The sequence below is a fragment of the Dipodomys spectabilis genome, unplaced genomic scaffold (genome assembly GCF_019054845.1).
Source record: "Dipodomys spectabilis isolate Male_0828 unplaced genomic scaffold, ASM1905484v1 ptg000526l, whole genome shotgun sequence".
In the NCBI taxonomy this organism is placed as follows: domain Eukaryota; kingdom Metazoa; phylum Chordata; class Mammalia; order Rodentia; family Heteromyidae; genus Dipodomys; species Dipodomys spectabilis.
In genome coordinates this window covers 1,116,344-1,142,997 of record NW_024871203.1, presented here as the reverse complement: position 1 = coordinate 1,142,997, position 26,654 = coordinate 1,116,344, and the positions used below count along the sequence as shown (strand labels likewise).

General features: G+C 36.3%; 1 protein-coding gene across 1 annotated transcript in view; it reads left to right on the top strand.

The window, feature by feature from the left end:
- The window catches only part of Pola1 (DNA polymerase alpha 1, catalytic subunit), a 314,048-nt gene that overhangs the window by 136,814 nt on the left and 150,580 nt on the right, over positions 1-26,654 (top strand). The window contains exons 31-34 of the mRNA XM_042670176.1: positions 615-746; positions 6,882-7,056; positions 18,936-19,114; positions 20,753-20,884. Of these exons, the coding sequence (XP_042526110.1) occupies positions 615-746; positions 6,882-7,056; positions 18,936-19,114; positions 20,753-20,884 (618 nt within the window). The remainder of the gene's footprint in view (positions 1-614; positions 747-6,881; positions 7,057-18,935; positions 19,115-20,752; positions 20,885-26,654) is intronic.

The window sequence follows — 26,654 nt, the reverse complement described above, 5'->3', positions numbered from 1 at the left end:
AGTTAGCAAATTATTGCAAACATTTGGTTTCTATTGTATATAACACTCATTCTGATTATTGGGGATGAGGCTTCAAGTATGATTGATGTTCTTGTTCTCATGGCATTTACCTTCTATTACAAACTCCTTCTACCTCTGTAGAGTTGACCATGCAAGTAAATTCAGTAATTCCTGGCGCCTTTGTGACTTATTTGGGCCACTGGAGCCTTTGGGAAACAAATCATTAAGTCAGTGTAGCCATTGCTCATCATTTCCACCTAATCAGTTAAGTCAGTTGATAGAATTGCAAAATTACGAGAAACTCTAAGGTTTCAAAAAACACTGGACTTAGAATCTTGATATTTTTAATATTCAAATAATACATGGCATGACCCATAAATTTATATTTCTTTTCTATTAAGATTTTCATCTGGTTATAGCATTTACTAAATAATGGGATCATTTAAAGATTCTATGGCTGTGTTTTCTATCTGTAGTTTCTGTCATTTTCTGGTATTTCTGTCTAATGGGGTTCTTTTTTTTAAATGAGGTTCTTTAAAAATGTAGTCAGCATACATTGATCTGTGGGAACAGTTTTAAACTTTGGCACTATTTTGATCTTTTCTCTCTCTAAGGCACTGACGAAGGATCCCCAGGACTATCCTGACAAGAAGAGCCTCCCTCACGTGCATGTTGCCCTGTGGATAAATTCTCAAGGAGGCAGGAAGGTGAAAGCTGGAGATACCGTGTCATATGTCATCTGTCAGGTAATATATAAGACATACCATTTACAAGCCTTGAGTAAAATCCACATTACTACAGTGTCTTAGATGGTTTAGTCTGGCTAGTATTAGCAGCACTTAAAAAATATTAGTCAGAGTTATGGCATGTTTCATTAGAGCTTTCATAAAATATTTAAGACTAGCATTTTGGTTCACTAAAATAATGTTGGTGAGATGGGTATATAAGAGTAGCTACTGTTTCAATCCTAAATTAACTTAGAACTTTAATGAAAATATGTTGTGGGCTGGGGATGTAGCTCAGAGATAACAGCACTTGCTAACACGTGAGGCTCTGAATTCCATCCTCCGAATAATGGGAGGGAATAAATGTGTGTACGTTTTGCTGTAGGTCCAGCAGTAGTCTCTTAATTATTCATCTGACATTTTCTAGTATGAATCAGTGGAATAAGAATAAATAGATTGTTCTCATAGTTTGATTTTATATAGAGAGAGCCTACCTGCTTGCATTCTCCCTGTCCCAGTGGACACCTCTGAGCCGTTAGGTACAGTTTTAAGCTATAAACTTTTTTGAAAGTAGCATGCCACCAACATAAGTGGGGAGAGGGAGAGGGAAGATGAGCAGATTCCTCCACCCCTTTGGAAGCATTGATGCCCATTGGAACAAAGGAGAGCTCTCATCTTTAATTTCTGGTGGGTGTGTGGTAAAGGGGAGGCATCATAAATCCTTTGTCCAAATTCTTGAAAATTATTCTGTTATGGTCTACTTACCCCAAGTATAATTCTGAATAAGAATCCTAATTTTTGTTTCATTATGTTATTATAGTAAAGGATTTTAGAAAAGTCTTGAAATATATTACACCATGATTGGTCTTTTTAAAAACTACAATTGATATATTTTTAAAGCACCAGTCTTTAAAAAATTTAAAAGTAGTTGCTTGATGTCTGTTACTCTAGATGATGCATGTAACAAATGATTTAAGTACATGGACAGGAATCAGCACTTGACTCTGTCTCCCTCCTAGGGTTACCCTTGATTAAGAACTATTACAGAAAGCCAATTCCTGCAGGAAAATATTTCCGTAAATGTCTGGCTTGCTCCAGCCCTTAATGTGCTTTGCATATTGCTTCTGACAAGTCCCATCTCACAAAAACAATTTTCATATTATGCAAATAAAGATTTTGGTAAATAGGCTTTTTTTTTTTCCAGTTAAGCCTTCACATACATGGGAAAACTCTTAGATCATTAATGACAGATTCAGACAGTAGCATATAACTGAAAAAATAGGTTTAGTGAAATAGTATCTAGTGATGAAATCAAACCACTTTGCTAAACTTGGAATGGAAGCACTTGGTAACTTTGGAAATGGGGTGATGGATGTATTTAAAAGTCAAGCTTGTGTTCTTTAATGTCTAAATATCAGGCCTTATGATTACTTCTTGTTATTATATATAAAGACTTCAAATGGTCATGCAAATGTAGTACTAAATCTATTTTGATATGTTTTTAGCATTTTTTGTACCTACTTGTACTGAGTCTTGTGTTTTATCATCATCATCATCATCATCATCATCATCATCATCATCATCATCATCATCATTTTGTCAGTTCTGGGGCCTGAACTCTGGGCCTGGGCGCTGTCCCTCAGCTCTTCAGCTCAAGGCTAGCACTCTACCACTTCAGCCATAGCACCACTTCTGGCTTTTTCTGCTTATGTGGTGCTGAGGAATCGAACCCAGGGCCTCATGCCTGCAAGGCAAGCACTCTATCATTGATCCACCTTCCCAGCCCCCTGTTTGTTTGTTTTTAAATACAAGTAATGTTTCTGTTATTTTCTCAAACATGTCCCAGGAAAAGCTAAAGGATTTTAATTTACTTTTGTCCCCTACCAGTGTGAGACATACCCTTTTTATCTATCATGTTCTCTAGCCAAACCTACCTGACTTGTTTTGCTTTATTTTATTTTGTTTGTTTAGTTTTTTTGTCAGTCTTGGGGATTGAAATCAGGGCCTAGGCACTCTCCTTGAGTTTTTGTGCTCAAGGTTAGTGCTCTAACACTTTGAGCCACAACTCTACTTCCAGTTTTCTAGTAGTTAATTAGAGGTAAGTCTGTTTCAGACTCCTGCCTGGGCTAGCTCTGAACCACAATCCTTAGATCTCAGCCTCCTAAGCAGCTAGGATTACAGGTGTGAGTCACCAGTGCCTAACTTGTTTTGTTTCTATTTATTTTTTATTTTTGTCAGTCATGTGGCTTGAACTCTGGGTCTTAGCTTTTTCCCTCAAGGCTAATAATGTTCTACCTCTTTGAGCCACAGCACCACTCTGGTTTTCTGGTGGTTAATTGGAAATAAGAGTCTCACAGACTTTCCTTCTTGGGCTGGCTTTGAACCTGGCTTCTCAGATCTCAGCCTCCTGAGTAGCTAGGCTTAAAGTCATGAGCCACCTGTGTCTGGCTTTGTTTTGCTTTTTTTTTTCTTTTGGTCGGTCATGGGGCCTGAACTCTGGGCTTGGGCGCTGTCCCTCAGCTCTTCAGCTCAAGGTGAGCGCTCTACCACTTGAGCTACAGTGCCACTTGCTTTGTTTTGCTTTTGTATGCTCAGGTTTGTTCTTTCTATTTCATGATACAACTATATCAAGAATTAACTTTTCAAAATAATGCTGACAAATTTTTATGATTATTTGCTATGCTACACCAAGGTGTTCTCCAAAAATAGCCTGTTTCCCAAAAGGGTTATATTTTATTTAAAATTTGTAATTGTAACATAATACCTACCAATAACTTATTGAGATTGCCACCTCAGATGTTCAGAGGATAATATTTTTGGTGTCTAAATATTAAAATCTATACTATTGTTAAATTTACTTAATTGATCTTAAATCAACTTCCATTTGTCTACTAATTTTCTTTCTTTCATTAGCAGATATTAGTTATGAGAAGATTTCCTTATGGCATTTCCACATCACATATATGATGTATTTCAATCAATTTCATTCCTTCTATTGCTCTCCTTGCTCTGCTTCTCCTCTTCCTAATTTCAATGGTTTTAATGTCCTATTTTCATAGTTGTACTCCATCTATTTGGACCATATTCACTCACTCATCTTTTTAGCCCAACCCCCTCCTGCTGGTACCCCCATTAGATCCTGTTTGTCTTTCCTCATCCTTCCAATCCCCTGTACATGAACACCTTTCATTGAAATCCTTTATTCTGTTTTCATATGTAGTTGCAATGTATTTCAAAATTATTCTCCCTCTATCATTCCTTTTTGCCTTTCCCTTTCTCTTTCACTTCTAAATTGTCTAATTTTAAATCCTTATTTATTTAACTTTCATTGGTCATGATTTCTGAAAGGCATGTCTTTGACATAATTGTTTTAATGGCCCTCTTATTATTACCCATTTAGTTTTTTCCATTGATTTCCCACTAAAAATTGCTGTAGTTCAGAATACCTGGTTTTCTCTGAAGTTCATGAATTGCTACGTGGATACTTCAATGAAGACCAACTTTGCTTCTTAATCTGTCCTTACGTAGTATTTGTCCCATGTTCTTGCATATACCATAAGGGCTTATATTTGAGAGCCAAGTCTTTAAGAGAGATATCTTTGGCTATAAGCCTACACGTTTTCCCAGCACAACATAGCTAAACCTATTACCTAACCCATTCTGAATTTTGCTACACGTAAGCATAGGTTTGTACGTTAAAATGAGGAGTATGTTTGGGTCACTATTCGCTACTAATCTTTTTCATGGACATATCGAGTGAGTGTTTTAAACTGAAAGTATGCTTAGAATTTTTTTAAATTCACTTTATATGATACCTTCAGTGAAAGGTGAAAAATGACTCAAGCATCTTTAATTCATTTTACATATTTTTTGGTGTGCTGGGAGTGGAACCCAGAAACTTGTGCATGCTAGGAAAGCACTCTACCCCTTCCCCAGGTGCGCCCCCCCCCCCCCCCCCCAAGAACCCTTTATTAAAAGGGGGCTGGGAAGGTGGCTCAGTGATAGAGCGCTTGCCTTGCATGCCTGAGGCCCTGGGTTCGATTCCTCAGCCCCACATAAGCAAAAAGGAAAAAGCCGGAAGTGGCACTGTGGCTCAAGTGGTAGAGCGCTAGCCTTGAGCTGAAGAGCTGAGGGACAGCGCCCAGGCCCTGAGTTCAGGCCCCACAACCGGACCTCAAAAAAAAAAAAATTCCTGTAAATTTTTAAAATTTTAATTCACTGCCGGGCACTGGTGGCTCACGCCTGTAATCCTAGCTACTCAGGAGGCTGAGATCTGTGGATCGCAGTTCAAAGCCAGCCCGGGCAGGAGAGACCATGAGATTCCTATCTCCAATAAACCACCAGAAAACTGAAGTGGCGCTGTAGCTCAAGTGGTAGAGCGCTCGCCTTGAGCTGAAGAGCTGAGGGACAGCGCCCAGGCCCAGAGTTCAAGCCCCACGACCGACCAAAAAAAAAAAAAAATTAATTCACTATTGAAATTAAACTTAACAAAAAAGCTACAGTTGTTTGAATCACATTTCATGTGTTAAAAATCAATTTGAACATACATAGCAAGGCACATGAAGATGCTACGCAAAGATTTTTTTAAAACTGTTTTTGCCATCAATGGTTGCCTTATTCTCATGTAAAAATTTAAGCTTCTAAAAGGGTTAAGCTTGATTAATCCTGTTTTTCTTAATCTTTTTACTGTGCTGTGATCTAAACATAATAAGAAAATATTTTAATTTGGTTTTTGCTTCTTTTATAGGTGTTTCCTTTTATCTTAGAACAGGTAGAAATTAGTTGAAAAACAGGCTTTAGTTGGTTTCCGTAAGGAGCCTAGCCAGAGAGAGAGGTTTGTGGTAAAGGCAGTGTTTCAAAAAGTTGCCTCTGCTTTGGGCTGGATGCTAAGCTGAGAAGAGACTGATTGTAGCTGAAGTGAAAGAATAGGATTCACATTATAATCAGTTCTGCAGAGCAGCTGAGCACTGTGAATAGTATAATTTACTAGTCTGAATATTAAGTTTTGTTTCAAATGACAGCATGGATGGAGTGAGTCGTTGGATGTTGGTCCAGTAGAGTGATGACTTTTTGATTTATAGATAATGACATCACTGCAAGGCTAGAGTGAGCCAATTATCCATCATTTCATATCTAATTTTATATAATAAAAGAGCCTTTAAAAAGAGTCTCCATCCCACCTTTCTTTCCTTGAGGAGAGCCACCTCTTCATTCCATTGGTCAAATGTTTGGCCTTTGAGCACTCGTACTCATCAGATTCTGTGTTCATTCTACGTCTTATATCTGCTCTATGGATGTTTTTCCTTTTGTTAATCTGATACATAAAGCTCTCATAAAAAATAGTAATGGGGGTGGGTGATACTACTATGGCTGAAATTCTGGTTGAAGGAATCACATTAACAATAAAAATCTATACTTACATGCATACATATATACACATATATACATACATATGCATACGTGTGTGTGTGTGTGTGTGTGTTTGTGTGTGTGTGTGTGTTTGTGTGTGTTTGTGTTTGTGTTTGCTTGCTTGCCAGTGCTCAGGTTTGAACTCAGAGCCTGGTCATTATCCCTGAACTTTTTTTTTTTTTTTTTCTTTCCTCAATGCTACTATTCTACCACTTGAGCCACTGTTCCACTTCTGTTTTTTTTGGTGGTTAATTGGAGATAAGGGTCTTACAAAGTCTCTTGCCTGAGTTGACTTTGGACCAGGATTCACAAATCTCAGCCTCCTAAGTAGCTAGGATTACAGGCATGAGCCACTGGCGCCTGGCCATACATTCTTTTATTACCATTCCTTTCATAACGTTTCATTCTAACTGAATCATCATTACCCAGTCTTCTCGGTGTGTTTTTACCACGGCAGGTGGAGTTTTTTAATCTAGTCAGTGCTATCTTGCTGGTTTCATGTTCTGACAAAAAATAGAACACAACACATGCTGGATTTACATTCTCAGACAGTGTAAAAGACTGAAATGAAGAAGTCTTTGATCTTTCTACTTTAGGATATATGGGAAGTGTTCGTCAGCAGGTCATGAAGACTTCTTGGTGTTTGGAATTGAACACACAAATTTTAAACTATCTCTCTGGTTGATCGAGCAGGTGTACATGTGATTGAGTTACTACTAAGTTTATGTGTACCATGTTTTCTTCTAGGATGGGTCAAACCTCTCCGCAAGCCAGAGGGCCTATGCACCTGAGCAGTTGCAGAAACAAGACAATTTAACCATTGATACCCAGTACTACCTAGCTCAGCAGATCCACCCAGTTGTGGCTCGGATCTGTGACCCAATTGATGGAATTGATGCTGTACTGATCGCATCATGGTTAGGTAAGTCTCCCAAGTTTGTGCCATTGCAAAGTAACAGTATTAGTCCTTCTATTAGTAGGGTCCCTGTTTATGTATGTGGTTTTTAGGTATTGATTTTTGTAGTTATTTGGTTCCTGTCTTCCCTCATAAATTATGAGCTCCATGTGCTTGCTACCTCTGTAAACACATGCCTGCTGCACAGTTGGCATTCTTGTAAATTTGGGGGAAGATATAGAAGGCAAAAGACAGGGAGAAGGGAGGATTTTAGGCACCATTATAGTCACCAAACTACATTATCTAATTAGTGAACTTCTACAACAAAGGCGATGGATGGTGTTTTGCTTATTGGTTCATCTTATCCATGTAAAGTAGTTTATAACGTAGTTTATAAAGTGAGAAAAGAGCTTTTGAGCATCACATTTTTAATATTTGAGTTTCTTCAATTATTCTTGCTTTAATTTAAATTCTTCTGAAATAGGGCTTTCTGTTATTCTCTAGAAACTGACTGATTCCTAATTTGTCATCATCCCAGGAGGTGCCAATCAACCGTGACACCTCAGTGTTTGTTTGACTTTTTTCTGTGTTACCTCTTTGCTATGTCATTATCATCATCTTTTGCGTAGAAATGTATCTCATAACCAGCCCTGCTTACATTTCTAGACACCTTGTACATAAAGAGTTACATGGCTTTTTTTATTAGTGTGTTTTAATTGTACAAATGGTTTTCACTGAGTCACAATCCTTTAAGGTCCCTGTTCTTTATTTTCATCATAAGCAAAAATGAATATTTTTACAGTATTGCCTAATAAAGTCCTTACCTGGCTCCTCACTTTTCTGTAAATCAAGTCCAGATGCCACTGACATGGTGTAAACTTTGGCAGATACATACTGACTTTCTAGCATCAAACTATCTTAAGCCTTATTTCTTGTTCAGTGTACTCATGTTGCCTAACTAATTTATTAATCATTTTATCACAGCTCGATGGAAAATTCTCCCTGATCCTTTCACTAAAATATTTGCCTTGGGCCATGGTTTTGCCATCACTGGGACTGAGGTTTTGCTGCTAGTTTTGGTTTTCGCAAACCTCTGAACCTTGATCTGTGCTATCATTCTTGAGTGATAGCAGACTTGTTCTGAGTGCGAAAGAACATATACGAGGGAGTGCTCAATGAGTGTAGCCATCTGCCACCCACCTTTTCAGCTTCAGTATAAATGTCCATATTCCTCCAGTATGCTTTTGTAGAATGAGATTGGATCTTTCCACAGGTGATTATCCAGGCACATGTTTTGCACCATTCCCCTGTTGCATGCATTTCTGAGCTCATCTCTGTTGCCCTCATTCCCCGTGTCTGCTCTGGAAGTGGAAACTCATTTTTGACACTTGCCTAAGCAAAACATAATTAGGAAGATAAAATTCTGCTACCAAAATAATCATATAATGTATTCTCCAAGTTGAGTTGTATTTAATGATGCTTATAAATCTTCAGTTGGGAGGAGGGAAACTATAAATGCATGATATTTTTTAGCCTCTTTTTTGGCCTCCCATCCATTGAGTGCTTACTCTACTGGATGCTGTGAGAAGCACTTTGCATATCTTATCTCATTCAGCTCTTGCAGCAACCTTATGAGGATATATTGTATTAGCTCCATTTTGCAGAGAAGGAAGCCAGTGCTTAGGAAAGTAATGAACTTGGTCTTCTTGTCATATAAGTTATGTTTGCTTGTGGTTGGATTTTAACCAACTTCCATGAAATTCTAAAGGACCTACTCTTAACCATGGTGCTAAACTTCATTGCCTCTTAGCTACAAATAGTATAGCATTGAGAGGATGTGAAAGCTATTCTCAAACAAGAATGGAAAGATATGGATGTACAAGCATGAGAAACTTTGTCTTTTTACCTTCTGCACTCCCTCTGAGTAACCCCACATTCCTCACTGAAAGCCTTGTAGATGCTAAGCACATGACTACTGATCTATATGCCAGGTCCCTACAGCATATATTTTGACATGCTTATAGACACTTTATCATGTGTGGCTGTTTTATAGAAGTAGACAACCTTTTGAATGTAGTTGTAGCAAATGACTTGCAAAGCCAGTAATAAACTAATGGGTCCCATCTTCAGAGGTCTCATTATTAACTAGTCTCAGTCAACAGAGGGAACTTTCCAGACTTGCACATGGTCCCATCATGTACCCAGCTTTCCTAGTCAGGAACAGAAATCTCTGGGGGGGGGAGGGGAGGCAGCTGTGGCCGAATGGATGTTATTCTTGGTGCTCCTTAGACAGTGCAAGCCCCAGTGGAAGGGCTGTGTCTTGAGCTGTAGAGGAACTGCTGCTGCTCTCCTCTTTCAAGCTGCTTCTTTGCATTTCTGTCACTTCACAGCGGTTTTTATACTGTAGATGGGCGAAGCTGTCTCATTAGGTAGCCCTCTGTCCTGATTTGTTTGTCCTCTTCCACCCTCCCTGCTGCCAGCCCCAGCAGTATATGCATCCTCTACATAATTTGCAAAGAAATAGATGGACCTGGAAAAAAAATTATGTTAAGTGAGGTAAGTGAGGCCCAGAGAGCCAAAGGAGGCGTGTTTTCTCTCCTATGTGAAAGCTAGATCTGATTGATAAATATGTATGTAAGCATAAGCGGGATCATACGCATACATACACAAATGCACTTGTTTTCTGTTTGGTCTTGTTTTAATCTGCACCCTTTATCTCTTCATTCCAAGAAGCTGTTCCTTCAAAGCTTTGAAGCCTGTTACTTTTGGAGCTCATGGGTTTAGAGAGGGGGAGGGAGATGAGGAAGTGGTAGAAAAGGAAGGGGAATGCTAGGGGTACATGGTTTCTAAGAGGTGCAAGCTGTAGGCATAAAATTACTGTAATTTATTTTAAAAATTCGAAATCTGTGTTCTTTATATATAAAAAAACTGCAGTTAGTGAGCTGACACTGTTAAATAAGTTGAAGTGTACAAATGTATACATAAATACAAGCCCTCCTACTGCCTAATCACAGACATAAAATAATTCTCTTGCTTTTAACGTAGTTTTTAATCTTTGATTAATGAAATGTATTACAGTGTTGAAACTTTAGTGAAGTTTGATACTTTGTCCTTTTAGTTAGTACAAAGAAATTGGGAATAATGGCATAATTTCATTTAGGAAAATTATTAAGTTCATGATTTTTTATTTTTAAGACTCCTTTGTGGAAAGCAACTATATTTTTCAACTACCTTTTTCTTTTTCTATTGCCTTTATACTGCTTTCCTTGAAATGAAAGGCAAGCATCAAGTGTTGGTTTTATCCTGTGGCTTCTCTTTGGAAAATCTCTGTTTCTCCTCGTCAAGATACCTCCTGAAGTCTGTCTGGTGGCATGTTGCATGGCCAGGTGCTCTGTATGGGAAGGCCACTTTGGTGAGAAGGAGAGAGGATAGTCTATTAAATGAGCGAATGAATAAGTCTGGTGAATTGAAAGAGAATAATTTGTTCTTTCTAATAACTAATGGTCCTCATTATCCCACTATAAAATGTGTATCATTTTTCTGAAACCCATGTAAGATTATTGCTATTGGGCTTAAATAAAGCAAAATTTTACTCTTTTCCATCTGTGAATAGGAAAAAAAATATAGTATTACTCTTCTTATACAATATCCCTATAGGAAACATGGCCACTAAAACTTGGAGCTCTTGGCTTTTGTTCTCCAGACTATAGATTTTTTCCCCCCCTTTCTCTCTTGTTCTAATGAAAGCTTTCTAGAGTCTGTGGATGAAATATTCACAGTATCTAAATAGTCTTCTGTACCTGGCAAACCAGGCTAGTGATGAGAATAGCATAAAGTTCATTCTTGAATTTCATCTTTCAGGGAATTTATATTTCATATATAGCAGCGCATGCACGCGCGCGCGCGCGCACACACACACACACACACACACACACACACACACACACTCCAAAGAGGAATCATGATGTGTACAATAATTATAAAGCATATTTCTTTTCAGTCAGTAATATGTTTTTAGGAATTGGACATCTAGGCAGTTTTTCTCACTGGTCCTGAGAAATTAGGAAGGTTTGAGGAATGTGAGAATTTAGAATTTAATCTCAGAAGATAGTAGTTAAAACAAGACAGAACCCACTTAACCCGATGTGTTTCTGGGTTACATTGGAAAGTACATATTCACCTTTTAAAAATGACCTATAACACTCGGGTTACAGAAGGTAGTTTTTATGAATGGACAAGATCCAGTAATTTCTTCTAAGAAGTACAATAGTGGGCCAAGTAATATTTGGAGATTCTTTTTGCACAGCCAGGAAAATATGCCTTCAGTATACAGGTTGAGCATCCTTAATCTGAGTGTGCCAAAATCTGGTGCATTGTGACATGATGTCACAGGTACAGAATTCCATACCTGATCCTCATGTTACAAACCCTAATCCAAATATAGGACCATGCAGCAGGTGTGGTTACACATGTATTTGCTGCAGTGGGGTGGCTGAGGCAGGAGGATTGCAAGTTCCAGGCCACCTGGGTTACCTAGTAAGACCATACCATGTCTACTAAGGGAAGGAAGGAAGGAAGGGAGGGAGGGAGGGAAGGAAGAGAAAGAGAAGGAAAGGAGGGAGGGAGGGAGGAATAGATACTGTCTTGTATAAAATTATACAGGAGTATATGAAATATTATAAATTTCCTGTCCCCAAGGCAACATTTTTTCCCCAGAGTTGAGGACCGCACTCAGAGCCTTGCACTTGCCAGGCAAGTGCAGTTCCACTGAGCTTAATCCCCAACCCCCAAGGCAACTTTTTATATACATGAAGATGTTCTAAAATTAAAATAAAGGAAAGTCACAAACATTCTGGTCTCAACCTGTACACATTATGAAGTTAAAATTTATATTCAGAATTGCCTTTGAGATACTTAAAAACACTTAGTTGTTGAATGGTAATTCCTTTGAACGACTTCTTAAAGATAATAAAAAAAAATTAATTAATTTTAAAAATTGAGGTCAGGAAAGTTGTTCATCAAGAGTTTCTTATCAAGATTTTGGGAGTTATCTTCTACTAATACGAACCTTAGGTGTTTAACTAAAATATTTAGGTTGACTATTATTTCTTTGGAAATGCCCAGAAGTTTTGCCTCTGGGTTACAGAAAGGCTTACTGTTGGTATAAAAGGTAGTTTGAGTCATGTGTAGTTTGTGCAGTTTAAATATTTATGATGGTAGAAAGAATTGTGTCATAACCTCCTTGTAGTTAATCATCTATCTTCAGTACTTATCAGCTATAGCCAGACTTATTCCTCTGCTACTTCCCTGGATGTGTATGAAGGGAGTCATTTTATCTTCGTTTTATTTTGCCTTCATGAAAGACAAAGGCATGCCCTTTCAATATAACTACAGTATTACCATTACATCACACCAAAAGAGAAGAAAAGGATTACCCATATTTCCTTTCCTTTATCACATATCTAGTAAATATTTATATTTCCTTGATCAAACTATGAGTATTAAAAAAGCTCCTAATTTGAATGAGAATCTAGTCAGGGCCCATATGATATGGGATCCATATGATCTCCCCTATCTTTGTTCATTCCTCTTTTCTTCTTTTTGTTTTCTGGTAGTGGGGCTTGAACTCAAGGCCTGAGTGCTGTCTTTGAAGTTTTTCTGCTCAAAGCTAGCACTATACCACTTTGAACCACAGCACCACTTCTGGTTTTCTGGTGATTAATTGGAGATAAGAGTCCCTTGGACTTTCTTGCCTGGGCTGGCTTTGAACTGTGATCCTCAGTTCTCATGCTCCTGAGTAGCTAGGATTACAGGCATGAGCCACTAGCATCCAGCTTTTCTTTCTTTTTACCTTTTTTTGATCTTCCCAATTGTGAAAGAAAATGAGTTTTTTGGTCCTACAGAATATTCTTCATTCTTGCATTTGCTATGTTGCATCTAAGTATTGAGGGGGCTTATGTTTACACCCGTGCCCACATGCACACACAGTAATAGAGTTTGAACTCAGTACCTCATTCTTGATCAGCTCTCTTGCTTGGCCAGTGCTCTACCACTTGGGCCAAATCACTAGTCCTGCTTTTTGCTGATTATTTTGGACACAGAGTTTCATAGATTTTTCTGAGGAAGTTGCCTTTAAGCCTCAGTCTTCTGATCTTAGCTTCCTGAGTAGCTAGGATTGCAGGTGAGTGGTATCTTTAAACAAGTTCTTCTGTCTTCTGTATTTTCTGTACATTGTTAGATCCAAAAGACTTGACTACATTTAAGCTCAATCTAGTTTGTTTTGCTAAACTACTTCTTAGGTGATCTTTTGTATATCTCTGAGAAGGTACACAATGATCCATGAGGATTTTGAAACACACTCATAGCTAGTTCATAAAAAAATTTTTTTAGAAATCACTTTTTTTTTTTACCTTTTTAGTGTAAATTTTCTTGTAGTATAGCATACATACACAAAAACTAATGAAACAGCTTGATTAATTTTCACAAAATAAACACACTGCTTTAATCAATGCTGAGCTCAAGAAACAAGAATATTACTCCATTCCCCAGAACTGTCCTCATGTTTCTACATCATCCTTCATACCACCAGAAAATTGCTGTCATGGCTTCTAATATTAAAGTTTTTCTTACTCTTAGATTATTAAATTGTGTACTTTTTGTTTGTTTCTGGTCTACATGGTTATACTTCATTTCTGTAATTTCTTTATCCTGTCTTATTGTGTGAATATACCACATTATATGAGTATGTACTGCAGGAATGAATACCTGTATGTTGTTTCCATGCTTGACCATTAGTAATAGCAGATCTTTCTTTAGAAGATTTTTCATGTGTCTTCTATTGAACCTAGGCATGCATATATTTCTGTTGGGAGAAGAACATGTCCCTAGACTATAGGGAACATGTCCATTGAGCTTTAGTAGATGCCACCAATATTCCAATGTGAAGCCACTAAGCTATACACCTTTAAGCAGTGTATAGTGTTCCACATTCTTACCAACCCATCTTCAATTTATGTAGTGACACAGCCTTGTGGTATTTGATTTGCATTTCTTTGGCTAATGAAGTAAAGCTTGATTTCCCATGCTTGTTGGCCAGTTAAACACTTCATTTTGTGAGATGCCTGTTTAGGTCTTCTACTTTTATGTTTTAATGATTTACAAGAATTCCTTACATATTTTAAATATGGATCCTTTGGAAATGTGTATTGCAAAGATCACCTAGTTGACATGCTTTTCTACATGACCTGTATAATTTATCATGAAATGCTGAAACCTTAGAGTGTCATGATCACTTTATCAGGACACAGACACTGAACATCACCCTAAAACATTCTCATGTTCCTGCTGGTTCAACATCCCCCCGTAAAAGCAAATTCATCTGTTTTCTGCCACTGTAAATTAGTTTTTCCTTTTCTAGAATTTTATATAAATAGATCCCTACAAGTGTATACTCTTTGTGTTTAACTTCTTTCACTCAGCACAATATTTTTGTGATTGTCTATCATGTTACTTGTTTCACTAGGCTTTGAGATCCATCAACTATGTTAATGTTGCTTGTGTCAGTATTTGTTCTTTGTACTACATTGGGAAATAGTATTGTTGGTAGATCATATCATTTCATTCATTCTGCTGTTAATTAGTATCTAGTTTTTATGCAGAAAAAGCTAAGTACTCATGTATAAGGCTTTTGATCGATATAGCATTTACCTTTAAAATTCACTAACTTTTTTTAGTCACACTGAATTTCTGTTTTGTGCATTGTCCTCTCAGAAGGTTACATACGTGAGCCTAGATTTATGCAAAAGAGAAATTATTTACTTCTTAATAGACATTTGTAGAGAGTTTCATAAGGTTCCATTAATTGGCTTCACTAGAAGTTCAACGGATTAACCTAACAAACTGCTTTAAGAATTATTCCCTTTACTCATTTAGGATTTGATTTATATATTTTCTTCTTTTCCTATTTGCATGAATATATATATATATATATATATATATATAGAGAGAGAGAGAGAGAGAGAGAGAGAGAGAGAGAGAGAGAGAGAGAGAGAGAGAGAGAGAGCTACGTTTACTAGTTTGCAACTGTATTAGTAGAGAGACCTTGGGATTTTTGGAAGAAGGATCAAATGTATCAGTCTCTCAAATAACTAAAAACCTTGAGTTTGGAACAGTTTAAATACTGCCAATGTAAACAGGAATGGGTGAGCATTTTAAAACAGGTATAGGACTGGGAATGTGGCTTAGTGGTAGAGTACTTGCCTAGCATACCTGAAGCCCTGGATTTGATTCCTCAGTACCACATAAATGGAAAAGGCTGCAAGTGGTACTGTGGCTCAATTGGTTGAGTGCTAGCCTTGAACAAAAGAAGCTCAGAGACAGTGCATAGGCCCTGGGTTCAAGCTCCAGGACTGGCAAAACAAAATAAAATAAAACAGGTATAATTTTTAATGGTTAGAAACTACAATGGTAGAGAAAATAATTTTGTGCTAAATGTCACTTTGGTGTGGGGGTTGGTAAGAGTATGGTGATCTTAAAAACAGTCTTGCTAAACTGATCTACCCCAATGCCTGTGATGTTACTTTCTATAAATATATCCTTGAAATATGAGAGCTTTGATCCTGTTGCCAAAATAATGTGAGATCCTAAAAATTTTCTAATTATAAATGACAGCATTTTAATTTCATTTCACTACCTCTTCTGTCTCTCCTATCCCAGCACAAGTGACTTGATCACTTCAAGTCAGAATTGAATTAAAGCATACATCTGCTCTGCTCTTATTGTGAGGGAAACTAGAGCTTGATCTTCCTCTATGAAACGTATTTTCCAAAGCCCAGTCTGGTTATTCCTTCCTTTATTCTGTGCCTGACCAAATGATTCAAATCACCTATTAAAAACTAGTCTAGTAGAAGTTTCTTTTTTCAAATTGGTTATAAAGTTTGTTCCTTTCAGCCAGCTCAGAGAAAGCTCTCAGTAGAAGAGGTGAGAAATTTGGAATTCAGTTTCAGGTCTCTAGTTCAAAGATGAATCTGGTAACACAGTGTATGACAAACAGTTTAACATTAATTATAGAATGTATATTCATGTAGGACAGTGCAATGATAAAGGTTTTACTTCTATGTCATTTCTGACAGAAATGTTTAATTTTGGAGTGACAATAATTACAAAGGAAGTTTTATGTAGCCGGTCTTATTTTGTAGTTTTACAAATTCAAAATCTCTGCCTCTAGGTGGCAGCACTAGATACTTTTTTTCTGTTTCATTCCAGTTTTAATGAGTTCCCTGTATAAGCAGTAAAACTTTTAAGTCTACTTAAATTTCATAATAGACTTTAAAATAATTTCATGTGAATGTGGATAAATTAATTTGTATGATGGATAAGTTTGGGACTTGTTTTAACTTGAATTTTCACTTTATACAAAAGCATTTTAGCAGCAGTGATCTTTTTTTTTTAAACAAAACATGTTTTCTTAAAACAATTTAGTCTTTTGATTTACCTGTTGAATTTATAATTGTCCTTCCAAGAAAATCAGTTTCTAATGACATTTTTGTATTAAAGGAACGTTACATACCCAGTACTTAAGATAATTGCCATTTCTTTTCCCACTATATGTTTTTTAAATTTAACACACTGATCGTGCACAAGAGACCAAGGAAATTCAGATTGAGAAGAAATCTGAAGTAATTAACTAGGCCCATTGGCTTTATTATTGCCATGGTAATGGATATTTAAAGAGGAGACACTTTGTAAGGTCTGATATTTTTCACAACTTGCAGCCATTTCCTTCATAAGTAGCACTTTGAACTCATGTGGTCAGTATGCCACCATGGGCCACTGTGCAAGTTCATGTACTCAGGTCTGCCAAGTGAGTGTTGGCTGATGAGGAGGGAAAGAGAACAGCTCGAAGTGGTTCTTGATTACAGCCTGGACAATTTTGTATCTGGCCAGCATTGTTTTCTTCCTTGGTTTTTGAACTATGAAAGAAATTTGCCTTTTTTAAAAAAAGCTTGCTTTTTAGGCCTCCCCCTACCATACACACATACATTGTATAGTCAGTAAAGGTGAAATCTGCTTCCTCATAATTGAAAATAAACCAAGGCAATAGGAGAATGGATTGACAACCAGTTTTAATAAATTAGTAAAAGTTACCTTGTACTATGGAGAATAGCTTCGCTCATGGGCATGGTATCCCATGTCCACTGAAGTCCTCTACCTCTCCTTATCTTGAAATGTGAACATTTGTATTGTCACATAGCTTACTTATTGTTTTATAAGTTACCCATCATAGAAGATGGGTAACTTATAAAAATTTATAATGAGTCTTAGGGACAAGTGTCATATGTTACAGTAATTTATTTTGCCGATGAAGAGTAGATCTTTAAATTGTCCTAAGTGGGTATTCTTTGTTTTTATTATATATTGTCACTTTAGGAAATGCTTTAATTCCTACAGAAAGTAGCTATTAAGTTTGTGTGGAGCATGAACACCTGTTTCATGTGAATATATATAGTCTGCATTATGTGATGTTGATTTACTACTTTGTTTTTTTTTTTTTTTTTTTTTAATTAAAGTGTCATTTATTTGCTGCTTACCATGTGATAGGTTTCACTGAATTAGGTTTGCCCTTTCTTATTTCATTTGAACTTCAAATTTGTATGGTCAGCAATGCCGCCTCCATTTTGCATATAGAAAACTGAGACTTCACACCTTAGTCATCACACTCTCTATCACCTTTCCATTTTGTGAGAGTTTGCCTGAAGTATTTTATAATTCCTAGATGTCACTTGGCAACTGACCAAAAACAGATTTAGGATTTTATCACTAAATTCTGAATACCTCTATTAAGACTACCCACACAGTTGTTGATAGATTTATGACAATTTTAACATATTTTTGTTATTTGTGAGCTTTTTGCTTGGTTACTGTTTTATATTACTTACATACATTTATCCCAAAATAAGTAAAATAGCTTTCCTTAGATTTACAAAAACCTAGAGCTGTAGGAATTGCTAGTATTTCAAGAAAATGCTACAGCATATGAGTATCTTTTTTATAAAAAAATATTAATTTTTGACACATCTGCTTTGAACAAAGGAAAATTAAATTGGATGGCCTAAAAATGTTTTTTTTTTTGTTCTTAAAATACTTTCTGCAAACAAGACAGCATAAACTATTCATTGATTGATTTATAGTGCTCTCAATTGAAATATGAAAGGTATATTATGTTTCAGGGTTGTCGGGGGTGTTTTAATCTATAAATAGGATAGATCTATTGGTTTTGTATGTATTTTAGAATTTATGAAATCCGAACACCAGAAAAATGTTGCATTTTTGTCTCAGGTGCTGTTACTGAATTATACCTAGTGAATTATAGTGCAACCTACATGCTGTTAACTACTGAGCCAAGATGAAATCGACCACTGCATTGAAAATCAAGGCTAGCAGTTGTGTCTGTACTTGAGGAAGTTATAATGGCAGCGAACCTGTTTTCTTTAGTGGAATTTTTATTCCTATTTTAGTTTTGATGGTGACATTATGATTTTAAGAGCACATCTTAATTATAGTGCACATTTGAGGGTTTTCTTTTACTGTAACTTTAAGAAGAAAATTTTTAAAAAAATTCTGTAAAAGCAGTTGCTTGTGAACTGAATTCTGGTAACATATTTCTGTATTGTGTTGCAGTTACTTGTTCGATTTATTTACAAAATAATCTCTTGTAAATACAGAAATCACTTGGACCTGTGATCTTGAGTTTAGATGATTGTGTGTGTGTGTGTGTGTGTGTGTGTGTGTGTGTGTGTGTGTGTGTGTGTGTGTGTATTTGAACTGATTTTGTTATAGTTTTTCTTCGAAGTATTTTTTTAAAATTAAATACTTTGGGATTTTTGTGTTTTCTCTTATGTTAATAGGACTTAATACCACTCAATTTAAAGTTTATCATTATCATAAAGATGAAGAGAATGATGCTCTACTTGGTGGTCCAGCACAGCTCACCGATGAAGAGAAATACAAGGACTGTGAAAAATTCAAGTGTCCATGTCCTATGTGTGGAACTGAAAATATTTATGATACTCTCTTTGATGGTTCGGTTAGTTCTTTTTGTTTCCTTCTTTCATTTTGTGGGCAAACTAGTATGACTCCTCCCCATGCATCCTATAATGCACTTACCCATTGTGTCCTTAAAGATATTTAGCTACATGAATTCTGTATTCACAACTTACTTTATCTCTGCTTTAAAAAAAATGGGCTTAAAATATTGTTTTTTCCTTCCTATAGTGTTTGACCTTGGTTTTAAAATGGAATTTCTTAAAAAGTTTTAATTATCTTAAAATAGTAATTTCTTAATTAGTGACCTGTATTTCCCCCACTCCTGATCCCTATTTATTATCCTAAATCAAGTTAAGAGGAACTAAATGTTTTGGGAAAGTTTCTGTTGATCATTACACATCTCCCCCTCCCCCTTACCTCCTTTTTTGACAAAGGTGGCTTCTTATCTTTTCTGCTGTCTATGCATATCAGACATTTTAAAAGTCATAAGGAAAACATTCCTCCCAAGAATGTATCATTGACCTTGGATCAGAACTTGAATCTTGGCCAACCTATTTGATTTCAGTGCAGTCTTGTTCATGTACTAGCCATTGGCAAATAAGTATGTAGCAGAACTGTGTAAAACCTTGAAACTGAAAGAAAAGAACATCCTTTATCTAAATTAAAAGTAATTATTTTAAGTTAATTTGGACAAACAGCAGATGTTTTGCATTTTTTTGAATCAAAACAAAGCAGTCTTTGGAAGCAAGTGCAAGGAAGAGGCAGACACAGATCAGCAATACTTGCTAAATCCTTGAGTTTTGCTTCATTACAGCTGTAAATAAGATAGTTAATTGCATGGAGGCTTGACGACTTGCAGATGGGCTAACTGTGGAAGAGCCGATGTCAAGCTCTAAAATCTCTTCCACCTGGAATTGCTTAGCGTGGCGGGTAGGGTTATGTACCAGATTGGAGCAGGAAACCAAGATGTTTAAGTATTCAGAAGGAAAACAAATGCTCCAGAAACCCCAACAGTTTTCCTATATATATTATGTTTGCTTTGTCTTTGTTTAAAACAAAACACAACACAACAAAACCTTTTCTCAACTAATAGTTATTCTTTCAGACTGTTATTCCTCTTGCCTCCCTTTCCTGACACATTTCATTTTTTGGAAATATGTAGATATTCCTAGATTTGCTAAATTGACAAAAAAAAAAAAAGATACTGCTTTTGTGGTGCAACACTTAGTTTTCAGCCTTTGATGTTAAAATTCCATTGAAACGACAGCAAACTAATGTCACATAATGGCTCTTTATTTTTATGTTTTGAATGAATGAGTATAAATTTAAATTTTTGATCAGGATCTCTAAGAAGGATGTTTATAATTAATGGTTACACTGGTATTTCAGATGGAAAATTATTTAATCCATGGATTCTATCAAGTATTTAATGCAAAATAGTGGGTTTAGGGGTTTTTCTTTGACTTTGTACTTCATTATGATGATGTCAAAAGAATAGATGATACTTGGGAACAAAGTAGGCTTTGGCAGGAAAGTGGTTAAGAAAATAGAGTTGAAATTCACCAATAAAATAAGCTAAAAAAGTATGTACCAAGAAAACATGTAAGATTGTAAGCATAAGAAACGTTTTTAATCTGGCAATAATCTTTTTTGTACTTGTTTGTCCTGACTTCTGTAGGGAACAGATATGGAGCCCAGCTTGTATCGTTGCAGTAATATTGATTGTAATGCTTCACCTCTGTCATTTATGGTACAGCTAAGCAACAAATTGATCATGGACATTAGACAGTTCATTCAAAAGTACTATGATGTAAGTATCCATAATGAGGTTTGACATACACAACTTACTGAGGTTTAGGACTTGTTTGATTGTTTTTTTTTTTTTTTTTTTAATTGTAAAGCTACTATACAGAGGGTTACAGTTACATGAGTGAGGTAATGAGTATACTTCCTCTTGAACATTGTTACCCCCTCCATTGTTTTCCCCCTACCATCCCCTCCCTCCCTCCCTTCCCCAGGTTCTTTTTTTTTTTTTTTTGATTGTGATTAAATGATTACATAATTTCAAAGTCACAAGTTCATTCTAACTTCCCTGGAGCAAATTGTCTACCACAGTCTGTAATATATAACAGTGTTCACATGTTATATACCATATTTGTGATCAGCAGCATGGGGATATTTAGTAGTGGTTCAACCAGATGAGCGGGAGTTCTTTGTTTCTTAAGTCCTGTTAGTTTTGTCGTATCACCTAACCTTTTGGATTTAGCATCCACTTATCAGGGAGATGTTTGATTGGTTTTTATGAAGCTATTCATTTTTGAAAGGACTTAGGAGAAGTTTTTGCTGAAATAATATTAATGGAAAGATAACAAACTGTAACTTTGGCTTATTAATATGATAAATGACTTAGTTTTCTCATGGACAACACATTTCTTTTTTTAGTGAGCAATACTTTTAGTGATGAAATTTTATTTTTAGGAAAAATGTGAGGGGTTAGAGTTTAGCTCAGTGGAAGAGCACTTGCCTGGCAAGAAAAAAGTCCTGAGTTTGATCTTCAGCTCTGCTCTCCTCCCTTCCCGTGCCCCCCTCAAAAAAGACAAATCAGGAACCCTTTTCATTCTCACCTAAATAGTGAAATTAAATGATCACTCCAATCTGTGGACAGATAAGGAAAAATCTCAGTATTTCCTGTCTTTAATAAAGATATAAAGTCATTTGTGATTTTTAATAAACTACCTACTTGCCTACTCCCTTGCCTTGTTTTCTGAGGAAATTGAACATGTTTTTAATTGTAAATGCAACTGGGAGTTCTAAAGAGAATGTATTTTTAAGATACATATGTGGTAAAGAATCCCGAAACAGTGAGTGAGCTGTCTTGGTTAATAAGAATGCTTTTATTTCAAAGTATTTGTTTTGTTTTGTTGCAGGCCCTGGGGCTTTAACTTAGGGCCTGGTGACTTTCCCTGAGTTTTTTTGCTCAAGGCTAGTGCTCTACCATTTGAGGGACAGCTTCACTTCCAGCTTTTTGGTATTTAATTGGAGATAAGAGTCTTACAGACTTTTTTGCCCCAGCTGCCTTCAAACTGTGATCCTCAGATCTCAGCCTCCTGATATCAGCCACCAGTGTCAGGCTTCTTTTTAATACAATTTATGTGAATGAATTTTTGTTTGCAAATTTTACAAAATATTCCACCTTTCTCCTTTCCTTAGTGTCTTACTACATCATTTTAAACAAAATATTTGTTAGTTGAAAGTTAATTGTCTCTTCTTCAGAGAAGCGAACCCATAAAGGCAAAAAAAAAAAAAAAAAAACCCACCTCCCATAGGTATGATATGACTTACATCAATAGCATTCTATACTTTCTTATGTTAATTAACATATAGTATGCCACTTTCTTCTTTAGAAATTTGAACTCATTATGTAAAAAGCAAGTATTAGGTCATTAAGATGAAGAATGAAAACAGAGTTCGAGTATTGTGATTTGGTCGTAGAATAATTTGTGTTTGTCAGAATAGCAAGGTTTGCCTCAAAGATTTTTTTAATAGTAATTATGGGTACATTTGGGGAACATTTGAAAAGTTTTAGTGAATAATGCTGTGCTGCATTTAATGAAGACTTGGATAGGAATAAAGGTTATCTGTGCGGTCACATTCCTTAGTACGGGAAACCTTCGGCACATGAAATGTTGGGCCTTTATTAGCATGAAGAGCCCAGCTCCAAACTATTCAGCTTCTAATTTACAGGCCACATTAAGCAGAGTATGATTCTTGACTCTTGGGAAGAATTTTGAGTTTTCTTTCTGTTTAGTCTATCAAAGTCTCCACAGTAGAAATGTTAATACTAGAAGAAACTCATTTATGTCCTTCTATGAGAAGGGACAATCTGTTTTGACTAAGTTGAGAGTAAGCAGAAAACTGATCTTCTGTATAATTAGAAATGTGCCTCAACTGAAAGACTGATTTCTAACCTAATTGGAGGGAGGGAAGAGAGAGCGAGACAGAATTGTGGTGGTAATAGAGCAGTTATGCTACCTAACCTACTCTTAGGGATCCAGATATTTAACTCAATGTTTTCAATTTAACTCAAATGTTTCTAGGACATTTGCTTTAATTGTCTTATCCATTCACTAACAGCAAGTAACAGTTCTCCTGTTCTCGCTTTATTGACATTTCTAATAAAAATAGGCAAATATCACTCCTTCGGTTAAAGATTGATATTGATTTTCAAAATGAACTTATTCCTCTACCTTTTGATCTTCTCTCATGTGACTGGATGAGAGAGAAGTAAATACATTATTTGTTCATTTCATGATGCAATCCTGAGCATGTTTCAAATACAAAAAGCTAGTGTACCTTCAGGTTGTACTTTGTTTCCTGCTGACCCCAAACTTAAGACTTTTGCCAACAGAGGGACATGACATCGAGTTTCTTTTGTTACTGTGCTTCAAGTGACAACTAACTAAATTAGTCCAGTATGATAGATCATAGTGATGCTAATCTAACCAGAGATTAATACTGAGAGTTAGCAATTATTCTCTACTTACCAAAATGGATTCTTCTTCCTAATTTGTAACATAAAAAAATACTACTCACTGGACATAAAAATTAATTTTGTACTGGTGACAGGAATCTAGTATTTTTATTTTAGTCTTAGAATCACTACAGGGGAAATCAATCTACCAAAAAAGCAATCACCTTCAAAATGAAAGAACATTAGGAAGACAAGTAGAATATGGTATTTGACCAAAGACTTTCCTACTAGACCACTACAAAATAGGTTGCCAAGAAAAAAAGTACAAAGGTTTAGATTAATAAAGTATACTCGTAAATCGCTTTAATTTTGGAAAAATGTGTCACATACTGTGTATGTATTATCTTCTATCATGAATAAATAGTGTTGAGTGAGTGGATAAATGTTTTACAAGTTTCTGTATCTGGGGCTGGGAATGTGGCTCAGTGGTAAAGTGCTTGCCTAGCATGCATGAAGCCCTGGGTTCAATTCCTCCGTACTACATACACAGAAAAAGCCAGAAGTGGCACTGTGGTTCAAGTGGTAAAGTGCTAGCCTTGAGCAAAAGAAGCTCAGGGATAGTGCCCAGGCCCTGAGTTCAAGTCCCAAGAGTGGCAAAAAAAAAAAAAAGCTTTGCATCTGAAAATCAGTCTAACGGTTACCTATTGATTCCTAAATGAGAGAGGAGATATCTGCCTTTTCCCACCTAACCATCTAGCTATTAATATCCTTGGAATTCTTATTTCTTAGAACATCTGAATTTCTGTGTACATAGGAATACAAAAACATCCCACAAGGATAATTTTGAATAGTATATTAATTTCTCTAAAAGGAAGACTATGTTGTACTTTTTCCTTAGATTTGACAAAGTGTTAAAAGACTTTTAAGGTAGCACAAAAAGCCTTAATTCAAAGTTGAGTTCATGTCCTGGTCCTTGGCCCTTGTTTTTCTCTGTTAAAATTCCAACTGGCATTTTTGAGTATCATAAAAAGCTAGCTTAATCTCTTAAGTTTTTACAGATTTTTTAAAAGCAATTCAAGATTACAATAAAAAAAATTTAGATGTTCCACCTCCCCTTCAATTGTATTCCATAAGAGTGAATGCACATGTACATGCACACGTGCATGCCGTGTCGTGTGTGCATGCATGCATACACACAAACACACACACACACACACACACACACACACACACACACACACACACGGAGAGAAGCACTAGCTAATCTAAATTGGGAAATGAAGAGGGCTTTTTTTAAGCATGAAAATTTCATCATCTTGTCAGCTGGCAGAATGCCTGCTGTGTGGATTCACAAAGGCTAAGAATTACACTTTCATGAAATTTTCCTCACTAACTGCCCTGGTTAATTTGAAAGATAACCCACTGTTCTAATTCATTCCTCAATTGGGCGGTGCAGGTTTTATCTTTGATCTGACAAAGCATTTGTGTTAATCGTTTTGGCCCTCCACTAGACACTCTTGGGATTGTGCTTTTACAATAAATGTGTCTGTGATAGCTCTTTAGTCTATTATACTTACAATAGATCCATAGAACTGGTAATTAATTCTCCACTGCTTTGGAAATGGGAAGAATAGGTGTAGCTCTGTCAAGTGCTGCTGGGAAGTTTGTTTAGCTGGTTCATTTTTGAAGTGTTCCCCTCAACCGTCCAAGAAGCAGCCACAGAAGAGAGTCTGAGACTGAGATGCTGGCCTACCCTGATAACTTGCTCATAAATGAGAAATAGTGACCTTTCTTGGTACCTGGCAGGGGCGTAGTAGGTAGTAGATCTTTTACTTTCATCTCAAGTACTATTAGTTATAATGTACATTAGGCCCTCATCTTAACACTTAAGGAGCTATTTCATTCTGAAGGTACAGCCTCTGAAAGAAGCAGTGGTGATAGTCAACTCAAATGTGTTCTCAAATACCCGCTGATGGCTTAAGCAAGTTTAGAGTGTTTGAACAAGGCAAAGTATATTCCTTACCAGCCTTCCTGTGTTTCTAGCCCTTTGTAAAAGGACATTCCATAGAGCACTTCACTGATTTATTTTTTTAAACATTGAGGTATTGCTGGCCCTAGATGGGGCTGGCCCTCCATCTAAAAGATATCCAGGGATTCGTTGCTTGGTGGTCAGAGTCCTTAAAAACTAACTGCAAGGTTTAAATTTTTGAAATTTTCCTAAATTAAGTCTTTCGAAGTCAGGAGTTAGGCCTTCCTTGTCTGGGATCTCTACCAGAGCCCCTTACTCTCAGTCTTGTGTACTTCTTAATGTTTAGTAACCAAAGGAACCAACAAATAAATGTATAATTTGTTGGGTTTTCTTTGAATTGTATTTTACACTTTTCATACTACTAGATTTATTAGTGGTATACTTGGTTCGTAGTTTAACTCCAAATTCCAAAAGCCTTGACAAAATCCTTTATAATTATCTTCTGTATTTTACATAGATTTCAGTGTACACCTATCCTCATTTCAATAACCTTAATTTGTTTTCTCCTCAAACCTAGGATCACATAGTTACTGACCTGAAGTAGTATTATCATGATGCAAAAGAACATCCTACCTAAATGTCCTTTCATTTTCCTGTTAGAAGAACCTCTATAATGTGACAAAGCAAGTCCATCCTTAGCTTGTTACGTATTACCCTGACTCTCTCTGTTTTTCTGTTTTACTTCTTATTATAGCAGAAGCCACATTTTTATCTCTTTGAACTTTTTTGAGGAATTAAAAAATATAATGACCAGAGTGTTGATAATAACCATCAAACACAGTATTCTTATGCCAGTTATAGATTCAGGGGTGCTTTTTAAAATCAAAAGTACAATGGTGGCAGATTGAAATATTGGTTAAAATATTTTCTCCACAAAAATACGCACCCATTTAGCATTGCATGCAAGCTATTTGTGATGCTCAACAGTGCTTGAAGGTCAATTTTATTAGAAATGCACAGAACTAAATAAGTGAATCTGATAAATTTGAGATTGTAACTCCAGCCATCATCACCATTGTAACTCACCAAAAGGCCACTCATTTGCCTCTCACTTACCCACAGTTTCCACAGAACTATATT